At 42.3% G+C, this 23,075-nt stretch overlaps 1 protein-coding gene across 1 annotated transcript in view; it reads right to left on the bottom strand.

Annotated features, from left to right (window-relative positions):
• Positions 1-232: 232 nt before the first annotated feature.
• LOC135547164 (activin receptor type-1C-like) overlaps positions 233-23,075 on the bottom strand; it is a 38,883-nt gene continuing 16,040 nt past the window's right edge. The window contains exons 3-9 of the mRNA XM_064975888.1: positions 15,534-15,785; positions 14,991-15,219; positions 14,527-14,696; positions 8,510-8,666; positions 6,973-7,097; positions 6,397-6,527; positions 233-5,916 (exon numbers count right to left, since the gene is read on the bottom strand). Coding sequence (XP_064831960.1) covers positions 5,791-5,916; positions 6,397-6,527; positions 6,973-7,097; positions 8,510-8,666; positions 14,527-14,696; positions 14,991-15,219; positions 15,534-15,785 — 1,190 coding nt within the window. The 3' untranslated portion in view covers positions 233-5,790. The remainder of the gene's footprint in view (positions 5,917-6,396; positions 6,528-6,972; positions 7,098-8,509; positions 8,667-14,526; positions 14,697-14,990; positions 15,220-15,533; positions 15,786-23,075) is intronic.

A 23,075-nucleotide genomic window follows, 5' to 3' on the forward strand; every position in this document is an offset into this window, starting at 1 on the left:
TTAACGGACAAAAATATGTCTAGAATTGTTAAGTGCGCTGTAATGCTTTCTGAACCACAGATTCATTGCAGGGGAAAATAGATAATTTACCTGAAATGACAATTTATTGTGTATGCCAACGAATGCTCTCATTTAGGAAGATCAAATCGTGCCCTGATTCTGTCATAATCTGTCATGGGAATTACACTTGGTAAAAATGATGAAATATTAAACTACTCAGAAAAATCTCATGTTCAATGAAAAGTTGTTTATTGATTCATGTATTCATAATAAATAGTGTAAAACGGAAAGACAATCCAATGACATATTGACAGATATCATGTCCAAGTTCACAACACTAAATAGCTGTATTTTATTTATTTAACTAGGCATGTCAGTTAAGAACAAATTCTTATTTACAATGACAGTGAAATTGCTGTTCTGCCTTGTTCAGGGGTACAAGTCCAACGCTCTAACCACTAGGCTACCCTGCCGCCCCCAGTTACTAGTTACTCTTGTCAACAGAAAGAACGATGCTAATTTATTGGAGGATGACATTTCCCAGCATTAATCCTTCTTTATGAAAGTAGCATCGCATTACCAGAGCAGGCAAAACATCCAATCGTGTCATACACAATCTTCAAAAAAGATATTTGACCAGAAATTACACAAATACTCTTCTTTGGAATGACTGATGGTCTTAACAGAAGCAAATCTAATTCTGATTTTTTTTTCCACTAACGGGTCTTTTGACCAATCAGATCAGCTCTGAAAAACAGCCTATGTGAAAAGATCTGATATGATTGGTCAAAAGACTAATTAGTGGGAGAAAATATCAGTATTGGGATGCCTGTGTAAACTCAGCCATAGAAACGGCCTCGACACATGACAAAAGCATGTCTGTATTCCAATTTAGACAAATAACTGTTTGTCCACAGGATACAGGCAGAGCACTAAATACTGCAATGTCAATATGAGTTTTTTTGTTGTTACATAATTTGTCAAATAATTACACAGATCATTGTTTTTACATACAAAATGTCATTGTAACATTGACTAAGTGATACGGTTACATGTGCAGCAGAGCAGCGAACCGGTCATTTACACCCCATGAAGCAACTACAGAGGCTACATTGACCATGCTTCATAGATACTGTACTGCCACCATCCCATCCACAACACAACAGAGTAAATCTACAAGTAATTAAAAGCCAGGGTATGGATCAGTAAAGTGTATTATTGATATGGATCAGTAAAGTGTATTATTGATATGGATCAGTAAAGTGTATTATTCTAAAACAGCACTCATCTTAAACAATCTCTGTAATGAATTGGAGACTTTGTTTTTTTGTCAAATGACACCACAGACAATACATATGTACATTGGCAACATGTATGTGCTATAATTCTGATTGAACATGCTTCAGGCCTAAACAAACAGAGCACCAGGCCTGCCCTGTGGTGTACAGTAGACACCCACACAATATTTCCATTCCTAAACCTGTTATGGAAAGAGTTCACAAGCCAGATCTCACAATGGTATTAGTGTTCACATGAGCAGCCTGAACACAGTCCTTGTTGAAACGTACGGCTGTGCTGACGACTCACTGTAAAATTCCTCTTTTAGTAGAAAACCAACAAATTAAAAAGACATTTTTGACTGAAAAGCATTACAAGGGGTTTATCATATTCCAGGTGATTAACAAAATGTCAATAAAAAGTGGCCGTGTTTCTTGATAACACAAAAGCTCTAGCTAAAAAACAATTTCATGTGAACAATTTGAAAATGTTCAGTCATGCTTAAGTAACTTATAACAATGTACTGCATGAAAAAATTATCTAAATGAAAAGATAAATTAAAATAAAGTACAAAATGTATATATTTTCACATTGGCCTTTCATAGTGTCTCTACATAGTGCAGCATTCAATTAAAGGCCTTGGATATAGAGTATAAATATATCCCTATGAAATAAGTGTTTCCATAATTATGTATTAAACAACAAAACCATCTAAATATACTGAACAAAAATATAAATGCAACATGTGAAGTGTTGGTCCCACGTTTCATGAGCTGAAATAAAAGATCCCAGAAATGTTCCATACGCACAAAAAGCTTATTTCTCTCATTCTGTGCACAAATTAGTTTACATCCCTGTTAGAGTGTGTTTCTTCTTTGCCAAGATAACACATCCACCTGACAGGTGTGGCATATCAAGAAGCTGATTAAACAGCATGATCATTACAAAAGCCACTCTAAAATGTGCAGTTTTGTCACACAACACCACAGATGTCTCAAATTGAGGGAGGGTGCCATTGGCATGCTAACTGGAGGAATGTCCACCAGAGCTTTTGCCAGATAATTTAATATTAATTTGTCTACTATAAGCCGCCTCCAATGTCATTTTAGAGAATTTGGTAGTACGTTGAACCGGCCTCACAACCACAGACCATGCCAACCCCGGACCTCCACATCCGGCTTCTTCACCTGCGGGATGGTCTGAGACCAGCCACCCGGACAGCTGATGAAACTGGGTTTGCACAACGAAAGAATGTTCTGTACAAACTGTCAGAACCGTCTCAGGGAAGCTCATGTGTGCTCCTTGTCCTCACCAAGGTCTTGACCAAACTGCACTTCTGGGGCGTAAGACTTCAGTGGGACAATGTCACCTTCGATGGCCACTGGCACGCTGGAGATGTGTACCCTTCACAGATGAGTCACAGTTTCAACTGTACCGGGCAGATGGCAGACAGCGTGTATGGCATTGTGTGGGCGAGTGGTTTCCTGATGTCAACGTTGTGAACAGAGTGCCCCATGGTTTCGGTGGGTTTATGGTATGGGCAGGCATAAGCTAAGGACAACAAACACAATTACATTTCATCAATGGTAATTTGAATGTAGAAATACCGTGACGAGATCCTGAGGCCCATTGTCTTGCCATTCATCCATCACCTCATGTTTCCGCATGATAATGCACAGCCCCATGTCGCAAGGGTCTGTACAGAATTCCATGAGCTGAAAATGTCTGTTCTTCCATGGCCTGCATACTCACCAGACATGTCACCCATTGAGCATGTTTGGGATGCTCTGGATCAATCTGTATGACAGTCTTCCAGTTCCTGGCAATATCCAGCAACTTCGCACAGCCATTGAAGAGAACTGGGAAAACATTCCACAGGCCACAATCAACAGCCTGATCAACTCTATGCGAAATAAATGTGTTGCGCTGCATGAGGCAAATGGTGGTCACACCAGATAGTGATTAGTTTTCTGAGCCACGCCCCTACTTTTTTTTCAAGGTATCTGTGACCAACAGATGCATTTATATATTATCCCAGTCATGGGAAATCCATAGATTAGGGCCGAATCTATTTGTTTCAATTGACCGATTTCCTTATATGAACTATAACTCAGTTAAATCTTTGAAATTGTTGCATGTACATTTTTGTTCGGTGTAGTTCTCTCTTCTGTAATATAACAAAAGTTGTGCTTCTCAGAGAAGATGTGGGTGTTAGGGAAAATACATCTAAATCATACATCATTTGTGCGGTTGTGTTTAAAAGAGACAATCTGTGTTTGCTACATAGTTGTTTTTTAAAACTTTTATTCAATTGATGATATTGACTCTTGAAGAATATACATTTTGTCATGAGCTTAGTAAGACTGTCGTACCACATCAAAACCGAAAATGCAAGCTTGTTTTACTCCATTGTCTGTAAACAATGCAATTGTTTGCATTGCGTAGCCTCAAAACATGGTGAAAACTATCATTTTGATATCATGGATGATCAGTCGCTGCATCCACACCCGTCTATGAATTAGGAGAGTAGTTACATTTCTCCATCTCCATCCCTCAGCTGTTGACAAAATCAGGGGTGGGTTGACGGCTTTGTTATTGTTACACCTGCAGATTGTACCTTTAAAAATCATCTATTTTATTATACAACATATTGGACTATGTTTGACTTAAATACATAGTATAGTTGAAATAGGCATTATTTTCAAGTCTTATATAAAAAGATATATATATAGATGACAAATATAATAGGTTGGGGGAGGGAGGGGCAGCTCCCAAGTAACAATTACCTTTATGGGTATAGACCTTGTGTGTCCTGTACAAATCAGGCATAGCAGTGAGTGCGTTACTCAGTAACATTTAGCATTTACAGTCATTTTGCATGTTGCCTAGCACTACATACAGTATAATATGGCACGAAGCGTTCAATGTGCAACTTCAAGCTTTTGGGCACTTAAAAACATCTGAGGTAGCAGAGGAAATCAGTACATTGTAAATCATCCATCTTCTTCTGATAGGTCACAGTTTCATTTCCTGTTCCTCTGGATTGGTTGATCCAGTTCTAGGCAGTCACACACTGCAGGGCTGGACAGGAGTGTTCCCTGCTGAACCACAGCAGGCTCTTTTGGCATCACAAGCTGAGCATGCTCACTGCTGGGTCGTATTCATTAGTGCACACCATATAGGACTGGGCGATATGGCCTAAAACGCTTATCTAAATATGGCCGATTCACGATATACATCTTGATTTTTTAAAATGTTTTCTTTAAATAAGCTTTGTTGCACAATTAAAAGGGCAATACACCGCATTTCAAACGGTCAGGAATAATCGAATGAATTCAAGACTTTTGAAGTTATACCTATACTAAAGATAAGCCTTCCACAACCATAAGACCCATTAATAATTACATTGTTTTATCAAATAGTATTTAACTTGTTTGTTTGCAATAATCACTGATCTGGCTTTCAAGTCTATGAAAATGCCCTTTTTTTTCTTTACCTGAACCATGCACTAAAAATGACCAACTTCTCTGAACAGGCATTATAGAAAATTAAAACAGGTCTCATAAACAATCTCTCAAGCACAAGCCCACGCGCTAGTGAGTAGCCAGCTAATCTCTACATTTAAAGTCTAGCCAATTTGGATCTATTTGCTTGCTAGCAAGGTAGCTAGAACAGTTGAACTGTTCTGAACACAACCTCCTATCCGTCTCCAACTGTTTGAACAGCATACTAGCCTGTCCACTTTGTTCAGATGTTGGAATCAAGTGGCCTACCTTATATAAAATGCTGCTTCTTATGCTCATTGCACATTTATAAAAACAGACTAGACAGCTAGCACATTCACAGTATGTGGCTAAAATGCTCCTAGCGGAACTTGGTACCAAGTACTGCATTTCTGTCACAGTGTGACAGAAACTGTGCATTAAATGTTCCACAATCATGTTCACTGATCTTCCAGTTCTAGGAGGGTCTGGGAGTCGAGACATAAAAAGGTTAGAAAAGGTAACTTCCCCTCTGTTACAGTATTATAATGTCTCATTGTGTTTGGGTGTCCATGTGACCAATTCTGTTGGACCAACCCTCAAATGCAAATAGAACATCTTTAATGTTCGACGTGAGTGGCATGGGGAAAGGCTTGGTGTGTGTGTGTGTGTGTGTGTGTGTGTGTGTGCGCGCAAGTGGGAAGGTGCAAACAGCACAGAAGGCGCGGAGGAGATGAGACCAAAAAGACTCATCTCCACGAAAACAAGCGGACATGAACGCTCATAAAACAAAACAAATCTTGATTCTTGCAATACAGGCATTTGTAACACCGTGCTAAAACCTACATTTACTAACCACAACAAAACCTTTTGTAATGAGAATGTCTTATTGGATAGGTTTAGGTAGTCCCCCGCATTTTCTTTTGTTTGGTTTCTAATTAATACGACCCAGCTGAGTGTTTCTTGTTTCAGCGTGGTCTTGAGGATGCTTTGCTCCAGACCAATAACGGTGCGCCAGCCAGTGGGCTAGCTAATCTTTGATGTCCTTGAGTACAGTCACCTGAGAGACGGTTTTCTTGACCCTCAGCGCAGTGAGGCGAGCTGCAGCGTTGGCATACCAGCACTCGCGCATCAGCTTGCCTATCACCCGCAGTGCCTGGTGAATCAAGAAGGATCATGTTCAATCAACAGGTCAAAATTGTACATTTTTGGCTATTTAGCAGACACTCTTGTCCAGAGCAGAGCAACTTGGAATTACAGTAAGTGCATTCAAATAAGTTATGTTAGACAACCCTATATCAGTCATTGCAAGTAAAACCTTCCTCAAAAACAGCAGTTCAATTTACAGAGGTACAATTCTAAATGCTAACCAAGCTAATATACAATAAGTATATTGTATTCCCAATCTGACTTCAGTCGGCCCTATGGCTCTGTAGTGGATGCTAAATTATTATTATCATTTTATTTTTTTAAGTCTAGGGTTGTAAAATTTGTCCAAAAATTCCTAGGCTTCCCGTTCTGAGGATTCACGGAGTTCCTGCTTATTCCCTACCGATTCCAGGAATCTTCCAACCGGGGTTTCTGGAAAAGCTGGGAAAGTTGCAACCCTATCCCAGTCAAAAAAAAAATCTCTCACCTCACAGCTCTGCCACTGGTTGGGAATGTTGGGTCTCAGTTTCTGGTCACAGACTATCTTTCTCATGTCCTCCACAGAAGGATCTGAAGGCACCATATCATAGTAAGGCACCTGAAAATCTTCTTGAAGTCCTGTGTGGGGGGGGGGCAAGCACATTTCTTCATTTCCCTGGCACAAATGTACCATCATTCATCAGTTCCATGGCAATATGAGAAATTGTGTTTACCTAATATCAGTGGTAAAATTATAATTGATTAATATTCATTAAATGATGAATCACTGAATAAAGTATATGCATCGCCGACCCAATAAACCAGTAACTGCATCAATCACTACTCCAGTGTCATTTCTCTGTGTGCATTAGCTGCACAGACTAGACTTCCCAACTTCCATTTCATTTGCTTAATGTTGCTTTTGTAGTAAGAGTTAAATAACTTGAAGGTGTCGCAAATGGCACCCTTTAGTGCATACAGGGAATAGAGTATTAGCTTCAGCTTTAAATACTGCCATTTCTAGTAGCCTTCCATTGTATTTGCTTCCGGTCGCTTTTGTACTAAGAGTTTTAAAAATACGTACCCCTGATGGAACACCTCCTTGCCAGTTCCCAGAATACAAGGCCCAGGGAGTAGATGTCTGCCCGCTTGAATGACTCAAAGCTGCCAATATTGATCGTGTCATCCAGCAGTTCTGGGGCCATGTACCTGCCGAGGGAGGATGAACTCTTTAACTACTAACCAACAGGGTATTAGGGGGAGTGAGTCAACACTGACGCATCTGAAGACACTCAACGTCCTGGCAGAGATACACAGACAGCCAGGGTTGGAAATGATCACCATCCACCCGCCAAATGAGAGTATAGTTTGTCATCGGCGGGTAAGAATGTACTATAGCTATATTTCACACGCCATGTTGGCAGGTGGTCACACAGAGCATTTGGGAACTGTTTTTTTTTCTTCTAGCCAAATCCCACACGTAAGGGGCTACTAAAAGTGTGACTTTGTCGTTGTTTCTTGGACAGTGTTCACATGCTAGGTTGTTTATCAAAGTTAGAGTTTGCTGCAACTGTCTGCTCCTAGGAAGACATCGCAGTCTGAGATGATTTTTTTCTTCTCCATCACAGACAAGCAAGTGCCTTAGTTGCCACAGCTGGTCCCTTTGTCTCACCTAATGACTGTGCTTGATTGAGGATGGATCACTCCCAAAAACATTTTTTCATTAACCTTTAGTCGTTGCTCTCCTTGATTTAGTATTTTGCTTCTACATTTCTACTTATGAGAACATCGTGTACTTCTTGTAAAAAATGTCAGCATTGAGCCCTGAACTATAATATTAAATAAGCTGCATCACTCAGCATGTTGTGGCAGGGCAGGCACATTGTTGATTCTTTGATGTTCAGCTGTAGAACTGTTTATCTGTTTGGATTATTGGATCGAAATGATTCATTTTAACATACATTGCTTAAAAAGAAGCAGGTCACAAAAATGAAAGGAAATTAAGAAATATAAACCATAACTTCTTACTAGTAATACATTTTTGGGGGGTGATTTGTGGTGTAATTACAGAGAAAAATACATTTTGGACAGTAAAAGTATCTTCCACCAGTGGCTGTTGGACCAAAAAGTTAATTTCCCACCCTGCAGACAGGCAGCAGACAGGCAGCAGGCACACAGAGATACACAGACAAAGACATTTTATTATTATATAGACAGAAGACAGGGCTCCATGTGAGCAGCGGTCCCATCACTATATTAAAAGTTAACAAACGGCACATGGTGTCCTAAAAATAGGAGCTCTGAATTATGGAGGTAGCGCGTGGAAGAGGATACCTGTCAGCTAGCCATCAATTTCATAAACAAACGAGGGCAAGGGAGATGTAAAGTCTTGGATTCGTCCCAAATGGCACCCTATTCCCTAGTGCACCATTTCTGACTCTAGCTGTGGCATTTTGGACACACAGTCAATGTGAGACCTTCCTGATCGTCGGCCAATATTGCTCCCTCCATCTCTCTAAAAAGGATAAAAAAGATAAAATACTAATAATTGAAAAAGTTGATCAAAGTGGCCAATAGACAAGCCCATGGTATTTTCTCTCAGTTAAAAGCTGCCTAGTTACCTTTTTGTTCCTACTCTGTGATTGGACGGTATATCAATGATGTTGGTTCTGGAGTCGTGTTTCACAGCCAATCCGAGGTCTGCTATGACAGCCGTCCCATTCTTCTTCACCAGAATGTTTTTAGACTTGATGTCTCTGTGGGCAATGGCAGGTTTCCCTGTAAAACACATCACAACTCAGTTTTATTACATGTCATTTCAAAGTTCTATCTTTACATTAAAAACCAAAGTCTATCACAATTCCAGTCATTCCAGTAAATGTTATACCTCTTGATATTCAAGAATAGGACTTGGAAATATGGAAGTATAGATTAGCCAAATTGTTTTACATGAGCATAACCCCACAACTAAGGACTTAATAGCCAGCCCTACTCTGTTGTTCATGATTTTGTTGTCATGGAAGACTGATTGGGCTCATTGATTCAGGTTGAAAAATAATGCTGCCCTCATGGAATGGCATGCTTTGAGCACTACTGAAAAGTGCTACTTACATGTGAAAAATGTATGCCATATGCTGCATTTGCTATAGGCCTATTGCTTACCTATTTGGTGGGGACAATTTGATATCTTGATAATGTACAGCTGTTTAAAAGGGCAAATTCACAAATGAAACAACAAAATGGTCGCCCCTGTTTTGGTAAAAAGCTGAGGGATGGGCCTGGAGAAATGTAACCACTCTCAGATTAATAGACGGAGCTATGGATGCAAGGACTGACCATCCATAATGTGATGATGCTTTGATGGTGACACTGACTGATTTGTTTTAGAATTCAAGGCACACTGCAGCGATACGCCATCCCATCTGGTTTGCACTTAGTGGGAGTATCATTTGTTTTTCAACAGGACAATGACCCAACACACCTCCAGGCGGTGTAAGGGCAATTTCACCAAGAAGGAGAGTGATGGAGATGGCGAGTGTACCAAGATGGCGTAGCAGTGAAGACGTGTTTTGTTCGTGTCTCGTGTACTTGTATTTTTCGTATTTTTTTTTATATATATATATATATATATATATATATATATATATATATATATATATATATATATATATATATATATATATATATATATATATATATATATTTCAATTTTATTTTCAATCTCTTTTCGATTTTTAATTTGATTATACCTTCCGGTAACCTGCCTCACCCAATGTGATAGGGTATCGCCATTATTTTTAATTTTAGAACACATTCAAGAACCTCCAGAAGCTAACCAGCTAATTACCTATTCAGTCATTGTTAGCCACTGCTTGCGGCTTTTACCTTCTGCACAGATACCAGCCCTGTTCTTAGCCTGGATAATACTCGCCAGTCTACCAGTATCGGACGGTCTCTCCACAACAACGCTGGATTCCTGTCGTAATCCCTGGACCACAACTTCTGATCTTCACAGCTAGCTAGCTCACAGCTTGCAGATAGCTAGCTCACCGTGGCACCCAGTACCAAAGCTATCCCTGAGGCCCACCCCCCGGCCTACTCAGCTGTTCACCCGAACCCCACCCATACACGGCTAGAGCCCGATACTCCACCAGATCCTTGCTGTAAACTCTGGACCTTGGCACCGGATCACCACTGCTACCGATTGGCTATAGTGGTTATGGCCACTGCCACGAAGCTAGCACCAGTTAGCCGTGAGCCAGGCGCATCTCCCAGCCAGCAAACTAAATTCTACAATACCTCTTTCGCCATCTTGCTTGGATTCTCTGTTGACACGGCACCCCGCCACACCACCACGACTGGTCTGCCGAGGAATACTCCATCCGCTGTGCCTTCAACCGGCCTCCGTCGGAGGGCTACTAACTTTAAACGCCTTGTCGCCTGCTAGCGTAGTGGCGGGTTCCCTGTTCCATCTACTGCTGACCCCTGGACACTATGATCACTTGGCTACATACAGTAGCTGATGCCTGCTGGACTGTCCATTAATCACGGTACTCCATTCTGTTTATTTATTTTTTATCTGTCGGCCCCAGCCGCAAACTCAGGCTCTGTGTGTAGTAAATCTGACCCTCTCTGCCTAGTCATCACCATTTCACCTGCTGTTGTTGTGTTAGCTGATTAGCTGTTGTTGTCTCACCTGTTGTTTTAGCTAGCTCTCCCAAGCAACACCCGTGATTACTTTATGCCTCGCTGTATGTCTCTCTCAAATGTCAATATGCCTTCTATACTGTTGTTCAGGTTAGTTATCATTGTTTTAGTTTACAATGGAGCCCCCAGTTCCACTCCTCATACCTCTGATACCTCCTTTGTCCCACCTCCTACACATGCGGTGACCTCACCCATTACAACCAGCATGTCCAGAGATACAACCTCTTATCATCACCCAGTGCCTGGGCTTACCTCCACTGTACCTGCACCCCACCATACCCCTGTCTGCGCATTATGCCCTGAATATATTCTACCATGCCCAGAAATCTGCTCCTTTTATTCTTTGTCCCTAACGCTCTAGGCGACCAGTTTTGATAGCCTTTAGCCACACCCTCATACTACTCCCCCTCCTCTGTTCCGCAGGTGATGTGGAGGTAAACTCAGGCCCTGCATGTCCCCAGGCACCCTCATTTGTTGACTTCTGTGATCGAAAAAGCCTTGGTTTCATGCATGTCAACATCAGAAGCCTCCTCCCTAAGTTTGTTTTACTCACTGCTTTAGCACACTCTGCCACACACTGATGTCCTTGCCGTGTCTGAATCCTGGCTTAGGAAGGCCACCAAAAATTCTGAGATTTCCATACCCAACTAACATTTTCCGTCAAGATAGAACTGCCAAAGGGGGAGGAGTCGCAGTCTACTGCAGAGATAGCCTGCAAAGTAATGTCATACTTTCAAGGTCCATACCCAAACAGTTCGAACTACTAATTTTAAAAATTACTCTCTCTAGAAATAAGTCTCTCACTGTTGCCACCTGCTACCGACCCTCAGCTCCCAGCTGTGCCCTGGACACCATTTGTGAATTGATCGCCCCCATCTAGCTTCAGAGTTTGTTCTGTTAGGTGACCTAAACTGGGATATGCTTAACACCCCGGCAGTCCTACAATCTAAGCTAGATGCCCTCAATCTCACACAAATCATCAAGGAACCCACCAGGTACAACCCTAAATCTATAAACAAGGGCACCCTTAGACGTTATCCTGTCCAACTGGCCCTCCAAATACACCTCCGCTGTCTTCAACCAGGATCTCAGCGGTCACTGCCTCATTGCCTGTATCCGCTACGGGTCCGCAGTCAAACGACCACCCCTCATCACTGTCAAATGCTCCCTAAAACACTTCTGCGAGCAGGCCTTTCTAATCGACCTGGCTCGGGTATCCTGGAAGGATATTGACTTCATCCCGTCAGTTGAGGATAACTGGTCATTCTTTAAAAGTAACTTCCTTACCATCTTAGATAAGCATACTCCGTTCAAAAAATGCAGAACTAAGAACAGATATAGCCCTTGGTTCACTCCAGACCTGACTGCCCTCGACCAGCACAAAAACATCCTGTGGCGGACTGCAATAGCATCGAATAGTCCCTGCGATATGCAACCCACCACTGCGACCTGTATGCTCTAGTCGGCTGGCCCTCGCTACATATTCGTCGCCAGACCCACTGGCTCCAGGTCATCTACAAGTCCATGCTAGGTAAAGCTCCACCTTATCTCAGTTCACTGGTCACGATGGCAACACCCACCCGTAACACGCCCTCCAGCAGGTGTATCTCACTGATCATCCCTAAAGCCAAAACCTCATTTGGCCGCCTTTCCTTCCAGTTCTCTGCTGCCTGTTACTGGAACTAATTGCAAAAATCACTGAAGTTGGAGACATTTATCTCCCTCACCAACTTTAAACATCTGCTATCTGAGCAGCTAACCAATCGCTGCAGCTGTACATAGTCCATCGGTAAATAGCCCACCCAATTTACCTACCTCATCCCCATACTGTTTTTATTTATTTACTTTTCTGCTCTTTTGCACACCAGTATCTCTACCTGCACATGACCATCTGATAATTTATCACTCCAGTGTTAATCTGCAAAATTCTAATTATTCACCTACCTCCTCATGCCTTTTGCACACAACGTATATAGACTCTTTTTTTTCTTTTTTTCAACTGTGTTATTGACTTGTTTATTGTTTACTCCATGTGTAACTCTGTGTTGTCTGTTCACACTGCTATGCTTTATCTTGGCCAGGTCGCAGTTGTAAATGAGAACTTGTTCTCAACTAGCCTACCTGGTTAAATAAAGGTGAAATAAATAAAATGGAGTGCTACATCAGATGACCTGGCCTCCACAAACGCCAGACCTCAACCCAATTGGGATGCTTGGGTTGAGTTGGACCGCCGTGTGGCGGAAAAGCAGCTACAAGTGCTCAGCATATGTGGGAACTGTTGAAAAAGAATTCCTCATTAAGCTGATTGAGAGAATGCCAAGAGTGTGCAAAGCTGTCATCAAGGCAAAGGGTGGTTACTTTGAATATAAAATATATTTTGATTTGTTTAACACTTTTTGGTTACTACATGATTCCATATGTACTATTTGATAATGTTGATGTCTTCACATAAAGAGAAAACCTGGAATGAGTGTGTCCAAACTTTTGACTGGCAATGTATATCATTGATAAGTCCAAAAATGGATGTAGCAACTACAGATTGCCCCTTTAAGTCTATCAAAAGTGTGCGAGTTTGAGCATATCTCCATTAGGCATATGGATTTATTTTTTTTCTCAGCATGAATTAGATTGAGCAATAAAAGCCCCACTTTTATTCCATAGGCTGGGACCCGAACTATGCAGCTGTTGCAAGAGCGCATATTTCACTGGCTGTCCACTGGTTTCAAAAACAATGATTGATAGGCAGCTTAAACTTCTTGAATTCAATCATTATTGGGTTCAATACATATTTATATTTGTGAACAGCCATCCACAATCCAAGTCACAAACAGCTAAATGACAGAGCAGCAGTGTGATTCACGTTAATGCGCTATGTAGATATCAATAATAAGTGTTAGCTGTATCGCCGTGGACTACACCACTGCTGTCATCCTTACCTCCAAGCGTTTATTCAAGTTGGATAATCTTCTGATGCCGACAGCAGTTGCACCATTGGAAGACATAGCTTGGACTGTAGCCTAAAAAAGCCTATTCCTGCTCTTTTCCTGCGAGTCATCCAACACATTTGGTGTGTCATCATTGTAGTCTCTGACTTGTGGTCAGACTCGCTCAAGGTGGAACAAATTTAAACTTGGACCTTCTTTCAATGCTGATTTGAATGTCATTGAGATGTCAAGATTTATTTTTGCAAACATCCTTTCCGAATTTAAAAGTAATCCATGAAGTAATCATCTAGTTTTTCAAAGGTATCTGTAATCTGATTACAATATTTACAGTTACCAGTTTTTTGTAATCCCTTACATGTAACGGACTACATGTACATGTAATCCGTTACTCCCCAACCCTGGTTATATTTCATGTCTATTCACTGTAATATAGCCCTTGCAAAATAGATGCTAACAATAGATTAACAGTAGTACTGTGCAAACATGTTAAAGAAAGATAATTCAGAAGAAACAATTTGTATAGAAATAAGGCTATCTTTGTGAATGCAACAAGCTCACATCCGCAAGTAACTAGCAACACAAATAATGTGCTTTGGAAAGTAGCTTTTCTAAGATAAGAAAGAGGATTTTCTATGGTTGTTCTGTTATAAAAGGAGGCCCTCGCCAAGTCCAAGTAATTATAGTTCTGACCTTTGGTGAGTCATTATTTCCACTACAAGAATACATGCCAATCCTGTGGGATGTTCAATAGAATATCTAAAGTGGGAATGGCATCAGTCCAAAACTAGACTGACAGATACACAGGTTTTCTATTGTTATTGAAGCCTATACCACACTACAAATAAGCCTTGTAGTGCGTGGTATATCTGTGGAACTGTAGGATACAGAGACTCTAAATATGCTACATTATATCAATCACTCTGAATCTAAAAATGATAGTCATCTTAAATTCCCATTACGGGAAGGTAAAGGTGCCAACACCTCACCCTGAGTGCCAATGATCTCCATGTGGAGGTGTGCCAGGCCGCTGGCGATGGACAAGGCCAGAACGATCATGCCATCCACAGACACTGTGTACCTGTTCAGGTAGTCGAACAGGGAGCCGTGCTCGTGGTACTCGGTCACCAGCCACAGCTGGGTCCAAGAGCCATTATCTGCAGAAGACAGCAAAAGGGTATGGTCATACACCTGGGGTTAGTGTACAGTCATACTTGAGAAAGCTTCTTGTCACACCTTAAAACAATGTACATGACATGAAATGTAGTTAGGGCCAAGAGCTTTTCCTGTTGAAGTCACGACATAGTCAAAATAGCATACCAAGGGCAGTTATATCAAGAATGCGTCCCAGATGGCACCCTATTCCCTATATAGTATATAGGGCGCTGGTGAAAAGTAGTGCACTATATAGGGAATAGGGTGCCATTTGGACCAAATATGTCAATAAGTTCCTTTGTTATCAGCTGCAATGAATCCCAGGATATTCTCGTGTCGGAGCATGATGGTCTGATAGATCTCTGCTTCTCTGAACCAGGACCTCTCGTCACGGGATGAAAAGATCTTCACCGCAACGTCCTCCCCTCGCCACTTCCCTCGCCACACCTCCCCGAAGCGGCCCTTCCCAATGGTCTCCTGCAGCACGATGGTCCGAGCTATTGTCCTTTGTACCAGCAGTGGTAGCCCTGTAAAACAAAACAAAAATCTGATGAATCCGTTGCAAATGCTCCCGTCAAGAACATAATCCAATTATAATCTCTGAACTCAGTGTGTTGTTACTCACACTTGCTGCCCAATTTTCAATATTAAAACATCAAATTGATGTAAAATGCTAAGTTGGTTATGAGGTCCATCTATCAGAGCACCATTACCTGCTCTCCCCCATGCATGCCTAAATAGAATCCCCATTAGAGACCCATGGACTTGATGGGGGATGCCCATTGTAGTGATTATGTTTCTATGACTGTACATTGAACCATACATAGAGACTCTCTCTTACCGGAGCCTGAGCCGGAGGTGCTCATATCGTAGATGAGGTCTTTAAGACACTTATCGGGGGACATAAGACTTTGGTCATCCAGGGGCTCCTCCGCGTCATTCTTGTGGGCCCGGTTGTAGGCACAGGGCTGGCTCTGCACCACACACACACCCAGCAGGATGCTCACACAGAGCAGGGTAGAGGGCACCAGGATGACTGCTGCCAGCTCCAGTCTGCCCCAGCCGGGCTCCTCCGAAGGCCTCTCTACATAGCCTACACAGACACAGCAACATAGTGTAAGAACACCATGTAAGAACCAAAGAGGGTCTTACAATAACAAGACTTGATCAGTAGATGAATGTGCAATGGCCCCACACAAACCCAAATCATACATAGGCTAATACTTCATTATTTCCATGTCCTCTAGTGGTGATTTCCAACCACTTTACACCCATTACTACCAATAATGTAGTCGTTACATGCTGTTGCAGCTTCTGATCAAAATGTGAAATCTCTACCAAAACAAATTAAAATTGTATTTGTCAAATGCGCCGAATCTAACAGGTGTAGACTTTACCCTGAAAAGCTTACTTACGAGCTTGTTTTCAAATGTAAGAAAAAAAAAAAATATATATATATATATATATATATATATATATATATATATATATATATATATATATATATATATATAGAAAATAGTAACAATAGATACGGAAGCTATACACAAGGAGTACCTGTACCGAGTCAATCTGCAGGGATACAAGGTAGTTAAGGTAATACGTACATGTAGGTAAGGGTTCAAATGTATTAGGTAATCAGGATAGATAATAAACAGAGTAGCAGCAGTGTGTGTGTGTGTGTGTGTGTGTGTGTGTTTTGTGTGTGAGCGTGCGTGTGCGTGTCTGTTGGAGTGTCAGTATGTCTGAGTCTGTGGGTAGATTCCAGTGAGTGTGCATTGAGTCAACGCAAAAATGGGTTAATGCAAATGACCTGAATGCCAAAATAGAGGTGCTCAAAGTTGACCCATTTTGCATACCACACTCTACATCCATGTCTTCATCACTGAAAAAAACGGTTGAGTTGATATAATTTGAAAGCTTACAAACAGGGTTATCAAACAGTTGTATCATTTGACTAAATTATTTTTTTTTACGAAGAAAATGTGTAAACACGTATGTTGTAGCCAAGAACCTATTTTACATCATCTGAGGTGTCCGTGTTGTGCCCGTCATCGGTAGAATGAGCCTATCCCAAGTTCAGACCACTGCAATTTAGCCGGTACACTATTGAAATATAAATTAAATGTAAATGTTCACTTCTAAATATAGCTGTGAGCAGCAATGACCGGGACTCACAGGATGACAAAAAGGACAAAGCAAGCCCTCTAGCATGTAGGCGCTACCTTCCTTTATGGACAATCAGAGGAAGCATTACCATGTTTATCTCTCAATACCACAAGGATGACGCTAGTGAAGTTTAGTCTAGTATTGATTTTATATACCAATTCTGTGGTCAATTTGGCTAATTGTTTAAGTTCACATTGTTCATCTGCATAATTTTAATCTAACATTAATTTTCATGAGACAAAGTCTACTTGATCTATAGTTATTGCTATAGTATCCTATGGTGCCACTGTTGCCAATGACATCTATAGTGCAGCCACCTACGGCTGCAGTGAATTTATATTCACACAGCTTCTAAGGACATATACATAAGACATACATACCAAATTTCATGGCCCCATGTCAATCGATTCAGTTCTCATATCCCTGGTGTGATATGGTGCCATCTAGTGGTGTAGCATGGCACACTTTTAATGCAGCAACTAATCATTCTCAAATTCATTAGGCTAATTACACTGAACCAAAATATGAATGGAACATGTAAAGTGTCCCATGTTTCATGAGCTGAAATTAAAAATCCCTGAAATGTTCCATACGCACAAAAAGCTTATTTCTCTCACATTTTGTGCACACATTTGTTTACATCCGTTACTGAGCTTTTCTCCTTTGTGAAGATAATCCAGTCACCTGACAGGTGTGGCATATCAAGAAGCTGATTAAACAGCATGTCATTATACAGGTACACCTTGTGCAGGGGACAATAAGAGGACACTCTAAAATGTGCAGTTTTGTTACACAACACAATGCCACACATTATCCAGCATTGAGGGAGTGTGCAATTGGCATGCAGACTGCAGGAATGTCCTTTAGAGCTGTTCCCAGAGAATTGAATGTTAATTTCACTACCATAAGCTGGCACCCCTGCTCAGTTATGTGAAATCCATACATCAGGACCTAATCTGATCAATCAATCTGATTTATGGTTCATGAGAAATATTTTTTAAGTATACATTTTTTCATTAGCATATGTGCATCTATAGTTACAGTGCGGACATATTTGAATGCAACAAAAACAAATCTCAAAACCATTAAACACTGATATAGTGGGTCTAAATACAAAATATGTGGAGAATCTGACGTATGGTTCAGGAGGAGATGATTGCAGGTGATTTTCAGCCTTAGCGTTATATACGCAAAGAATGTGTTAGTTTCCCTGTTGTTGTTTTTTTTACATAAATACCAGATTCAGCGTGGTTCATCTTAGGGATGTCCATGATAGCGATGATAAGTTTCAAGTTGATACACCACTGTGGAGTGGATTTAAATGGACACATAAAAATCAGATTTTTGATTTGTAGATAAGTCAGCCATCTTTTTACCCAAACTAAGTTAATACGTATCATGGGGCTACATTCCGAATTTGGTGCCATTTGGTCCTATGGTTTATGAGAAGATGTTTTTCTAAGGTTTTCCCAAATGGAGGATGGAGGAAAATCTATCCTGATAGACATTATGGGTCCTTTTTATTTTCTCCCCAATTTCGTGGTATCCAATTGTTGTAGTAGCTACTATCTCGTCTCATCGCTACAACTCCCGTACGGGCTCGGGAGAGACGATGGTTGAAAGTCATGCGTCCTCCGATACACAACCCAACCAACCGTTGGTTAGCGCTCACTGCACCCGACCCGCCACAGAAGTCGCTGGTGCGAGATGAGACAAGGACATCCCTACTGACCAAGCCCTCCCGAAACCGGACAACGCTAGGCCAATTGTGCGTCGCCCCACGGACCTCCCGGTCGCGGCCGGTTACGACAGAGCCTGGGCGCGAACCCAGGGACTCTGATGGCACAGCTGGCACTGCAGTACAGCGCCCTTAACCACTGCGCCACCCGGGAGGCAACATTATTATTAATTCACCTTTCAGCAGGACAACGACCAAAAACACAAGGCTAAATATACACTGGAGATTCTAACCAAGAATACCGTGAATGTTCCCGAGTGGCCGAGTTACAGATTTTACTTAAATCTGCTTGAAAATGTATGGCAAAGTCTGAAAATGGTTGTCAAGCATTGATCAATAACCTATTTGACAGAGCTTGAAGAATTTTAGAAAAAAATAAAAAGGGCAATTGTTAAACAATCCAGGTGTGGAAAGCTCTTACGTACCAAGAAATACGCACAGCTGGAATCTCTGCCAAATGTGATTCTAACAGGTATTGATTCAGGGGGTTGATTACTTATCAAGATACTGTATTTTAGTGTTTTCTTTTTCACAAATATTTGACTTTTTCGTCCACTTTGAGTATTTTGTGTAGCTTGTTGACAAAGAAATACAATTAAGTCCATTTGAAACTGACTTCGTAACACTGCAAAGTGTGGAAAAAGTAAATTGGTGTGAATACTTTGAAGGCATTGTATTTACAGTATATAGTCGCCGACAGAGATGGCCGCCTTGCTTCGCGTTCCTAGGAAACTATGCAGTATTGTTTTTTTACGTGTTATTTCTTACATTGCTACCCCAGATATAAGAGCAACGTCAACTCACCATCATTACGACCAGGAATACGACTTTCCCGAAGCGGATCCTCTGTTTTGCCCACCACCCAGGACAATGGATCGGATCCCAGCCGGCGAACCAAAACAACGACGCCGTAAAAGGGGCAGATGAAGCGGTCTTCTGGTTAGGCTCCAGAGGCGGGCACATTGCACACCGCTCCCTAGCATACTACTCGCTAATGTCCAGTTTCTTGACAACAAGGTAGATGAAATCCGAGCAAGGGTATCATTTCAGAGAGACTATAAGGTTCTTTGCTTCACGGAAACATGGCTCACTCGAGACACGCTATCAGAGTCTGTACAGCCAGCTGGTTTCTTCACACTTCGTGCCGACAGAAACAAGCATCTTTCTGGTAAGAAGAGGGGCAGGGGTGTATGCCTTATGATTAACAAGATGCAGTGTGATCATAACAACATACAGGAACTCAAGTCCTTCTGTTCACCTGACTTAGAATTCCTCATAATCAAATGTTGACCACATTATCTACCAAGAGAATTCTCTTCGATTATAATCACAGCCGCATATATTCCCCCCAAGCAGACACAGATGGCCCTGAACAAACTTCATTTGACTCTATGTAAACTGGAACCCATATATCATGAGGCTGCATTCATTGTAGCTGGGGATTTTAACAAGGCTAATCTGAAAACAAGACTCCCTAAATTCTATCAGCATATCGATTGTGCTACCAGGGCTGGTAAAACCCTGGATCAGTGTTATTCTAACTTCCGCGACGCATATAAGGCCCTCCCCCGCCCTCCTTTCGGAAAAGCTGACCACGACTCCATTTTGTTGCTCCCTGCCTATAGACAGAGACTAACACAGGAAGTTCCCGCGCTCAGTTCTGTTCAACGCTGGTCCGACCAATCTGATTCCACGCTTCAAGATTGCTTCAATCACGTGGACTGGGATATGTTCCGCATTGCGTTAAACAACAACATTGACGAATACGCTGATTCAGTGAGTTAGTTTATTAGCAAGTGCATAGGCGATGTCGTACCCACAGCAACTATTAAAACATTCCCAAACCAGAAACCGTGGATTGATGGCAGCATTCGCGCGAAACTGAAAGCGCAAACCACTGCTTTTAATCAGGGCAAGGTGACCGGAAACATGACCAAATACAAAGTGTAGCTATTCCCTCCGCAAAGCAATCAAACAAGCAAAGCTTTGGTATAGAGACAAAGTAGAGTCACAATTGAACGACTCAAATACACGAGGTATCTAGCAGGGTCTACAGTCAATTACGGATTACAAAAAGAAAACCAGGATGTCTTGCTCCCAGACAGACTAAACAACTTCTTTGCTCGCTTTGAGGACAATATAATGCCACTGACACGGCCCGCCAACAAAACCTGCGGACTCACCTTCACTGCTGCCGGCGTGAGTAAAAAACATTTAAACGTGTTAACACTCGCAAGGCTGCGGGCCCAGGCGGCAGGTCCAGACGGCAGGCCCAGCCGCATCCACAAAGCATGCGCAGACCAGCTGGCTGGTGTGTTTACGGACATATTCAATCAATCCTTATCCCAGTCTGCTGTTCCCACATGCTTCAAGAGAGCAACCATTGTTCCTTTTCCCAAGAAAGCTAAGGTAACTGAGCTAAATGACTACCGCCCCGTAGCACTCACTTCCATCATCATGAAGTGCTTTGAGAGACTAGTCAAGGACCATATCACCTCCACCCTAGACCCACTCCAATTTGCTTACCACCCCAATAGATCCACAGACGATGCAATCGCAACCACACTGCCCTAACCCATCTGGACAAGAGGAATACCTATGTGAGAATGCTGTTCATCCACTACAGCTCAGCATTTAAAACCATAGAACCCTCCAAACTCATCATCAAGCTCGAGACCCTGGGTCTCGACCCCGCCTTGTGCAACTGGGTCCTGGACTTCCTGACGGGCCTCCCCCAGGTGGTGAGGGTAGGTATCAACATCTCCACCCCGCTGGTCACCACAAGGGTGCGTTCTGAGTCTTCTCCTGTACTCTCTGTTCAACCACGATTGCGTGGCCATGCACGCCTCCAACTCAATCATCAAGTTTACAGACGACACTAGGCTTGATTACCAACAACAACGAGACGGCCTACAGGGAGGAGGTGAGGGCCCTCGGAGTGCAGTGTCAGGAAAATAAACCTCACACTCAATGTCAACAAAACAAAGGAGATGATCGTGGACTTCAGGAAACAGCAGAAGGAGCACCCCCTATCCACATCGAAGGGACAGTGGTGGAGAGGGTAGTAAGTTAAGTTCCTCGGCGTACACATCACGGAAAAACTGAATTGGTCCACCCACACAGATAGCGTGGTGAAGGCGGCGCAGCAGCGCCTCTTCAACCTCAGGAGGCTGAAGAAATTTGGCTTGTCACCAAAAGCACTCAAACTTCTACAGATGCACAATTGAGAGCATCCTGTCAGGCTGCATCACCGCCTGGTACGGCAACTGCTCCGCCCACAACCGTAAGGCTCTCCAGAGGGTAGTGAGGTCTGCACAACGCATCAACGGGGGCAAACTGCCTGCCCTCCAGGACACCTACACCAACCGATGTCACAGGAAGGCCAAAAAGATCATCAAGGACAACAACCACCCGAGCCACTGCTACACTCGCATTAACATCTGCTTACCATGTGTATGTGACAAATAAACTGTTATATGATTTATTCCTGCGACCAGTCACTTTTCAGCCCTGTTTACATGTACAGTAGAGGAGTGCCGAGTATTCAGACAAAATTAGTATACAGTAGTAACGGATATGGAGAATCTTCTGAATACGATTTTTACACAAGTATGTTTTGTCATTATCCATGATTGTGATTTTCAGCTGCCAGCACGCATGTTTCTTTCACTCAGTGTGAAGTGCTGTGTGCTATATACAACTATTGGCTAGTTCTTCTGTCTGTAAAGAAATGGGCGGGGTATCGGTTGAGCCTGCTGCAACGATTGGATTATAACAAGCCGCTCTTGGCTGCGCCACCAGAGACTCTGGGTTCGCGCCCAGGCTCTGTCGCAGCTGGCCGCGACCGGGAGGTCCGTGGGGCGACGCCAAGACAAGATAGTAATTACTAACAATTGGATACCACAAAATTGGGGAGAAAAGGGGGTAAAATTGAAAAAATAAATATTGGTGATATGTCCAATCAGGTCCATAATTATTAGCACCCTTGATAAAGACAAAAAAAAGATATGGTAATATTGGCACCCTTGTTTTCAATAACCTAGCACACGCCCCTTGTGAGGATAACATTGTCACCGTTTCGAATCCAAGTGCTAATGTTTTTTATCAATCTCCAGGCAGTGCTCTGACATGACATGAAAATAGAGCTCTTTGGCCATGCACACCAGTGGTGGTGTCGAAAAACAAAAGCATATGCTACCCTCTCCAGTAGTGGAGAGGGTAGCAAGTTAAGTTCCTCGGCATACACGTCACAGACAAACTGAATTGGTCCACTCACACAGACAGCATCGTGAGAAGGCGCAGCAGCGACTCTTCAACCTCAGGAGGCTGAAGAAATTCGGCTTGTCACCAAAAGCACTCAGAAACTTCTACAGATGCACAATCGAGAGCATCCTGGCGGGCTGTATCACCGCCTGGTACGGCAACTGCTCCGACCGCCAACCGTAAGGCTCTCCAGAGGGTAGTGAGGTCTGCACA

Source organism: Oncorhynchus masou, chromosome 10 (genome assembly GCF_036934945.1).
Source record: "Oncorhynchus masou masou isolate Uvic2021 chromosome 10, UVic_Omas_1.1, whole genome shotgun sequence".
NCBI classification, from domain to species: Eukaryota; Metazoa; Chordata; class Actinopteri; order Salmoniformes; family Salmonidae; genus Oncorhynchus; species Oncorhynchus masou.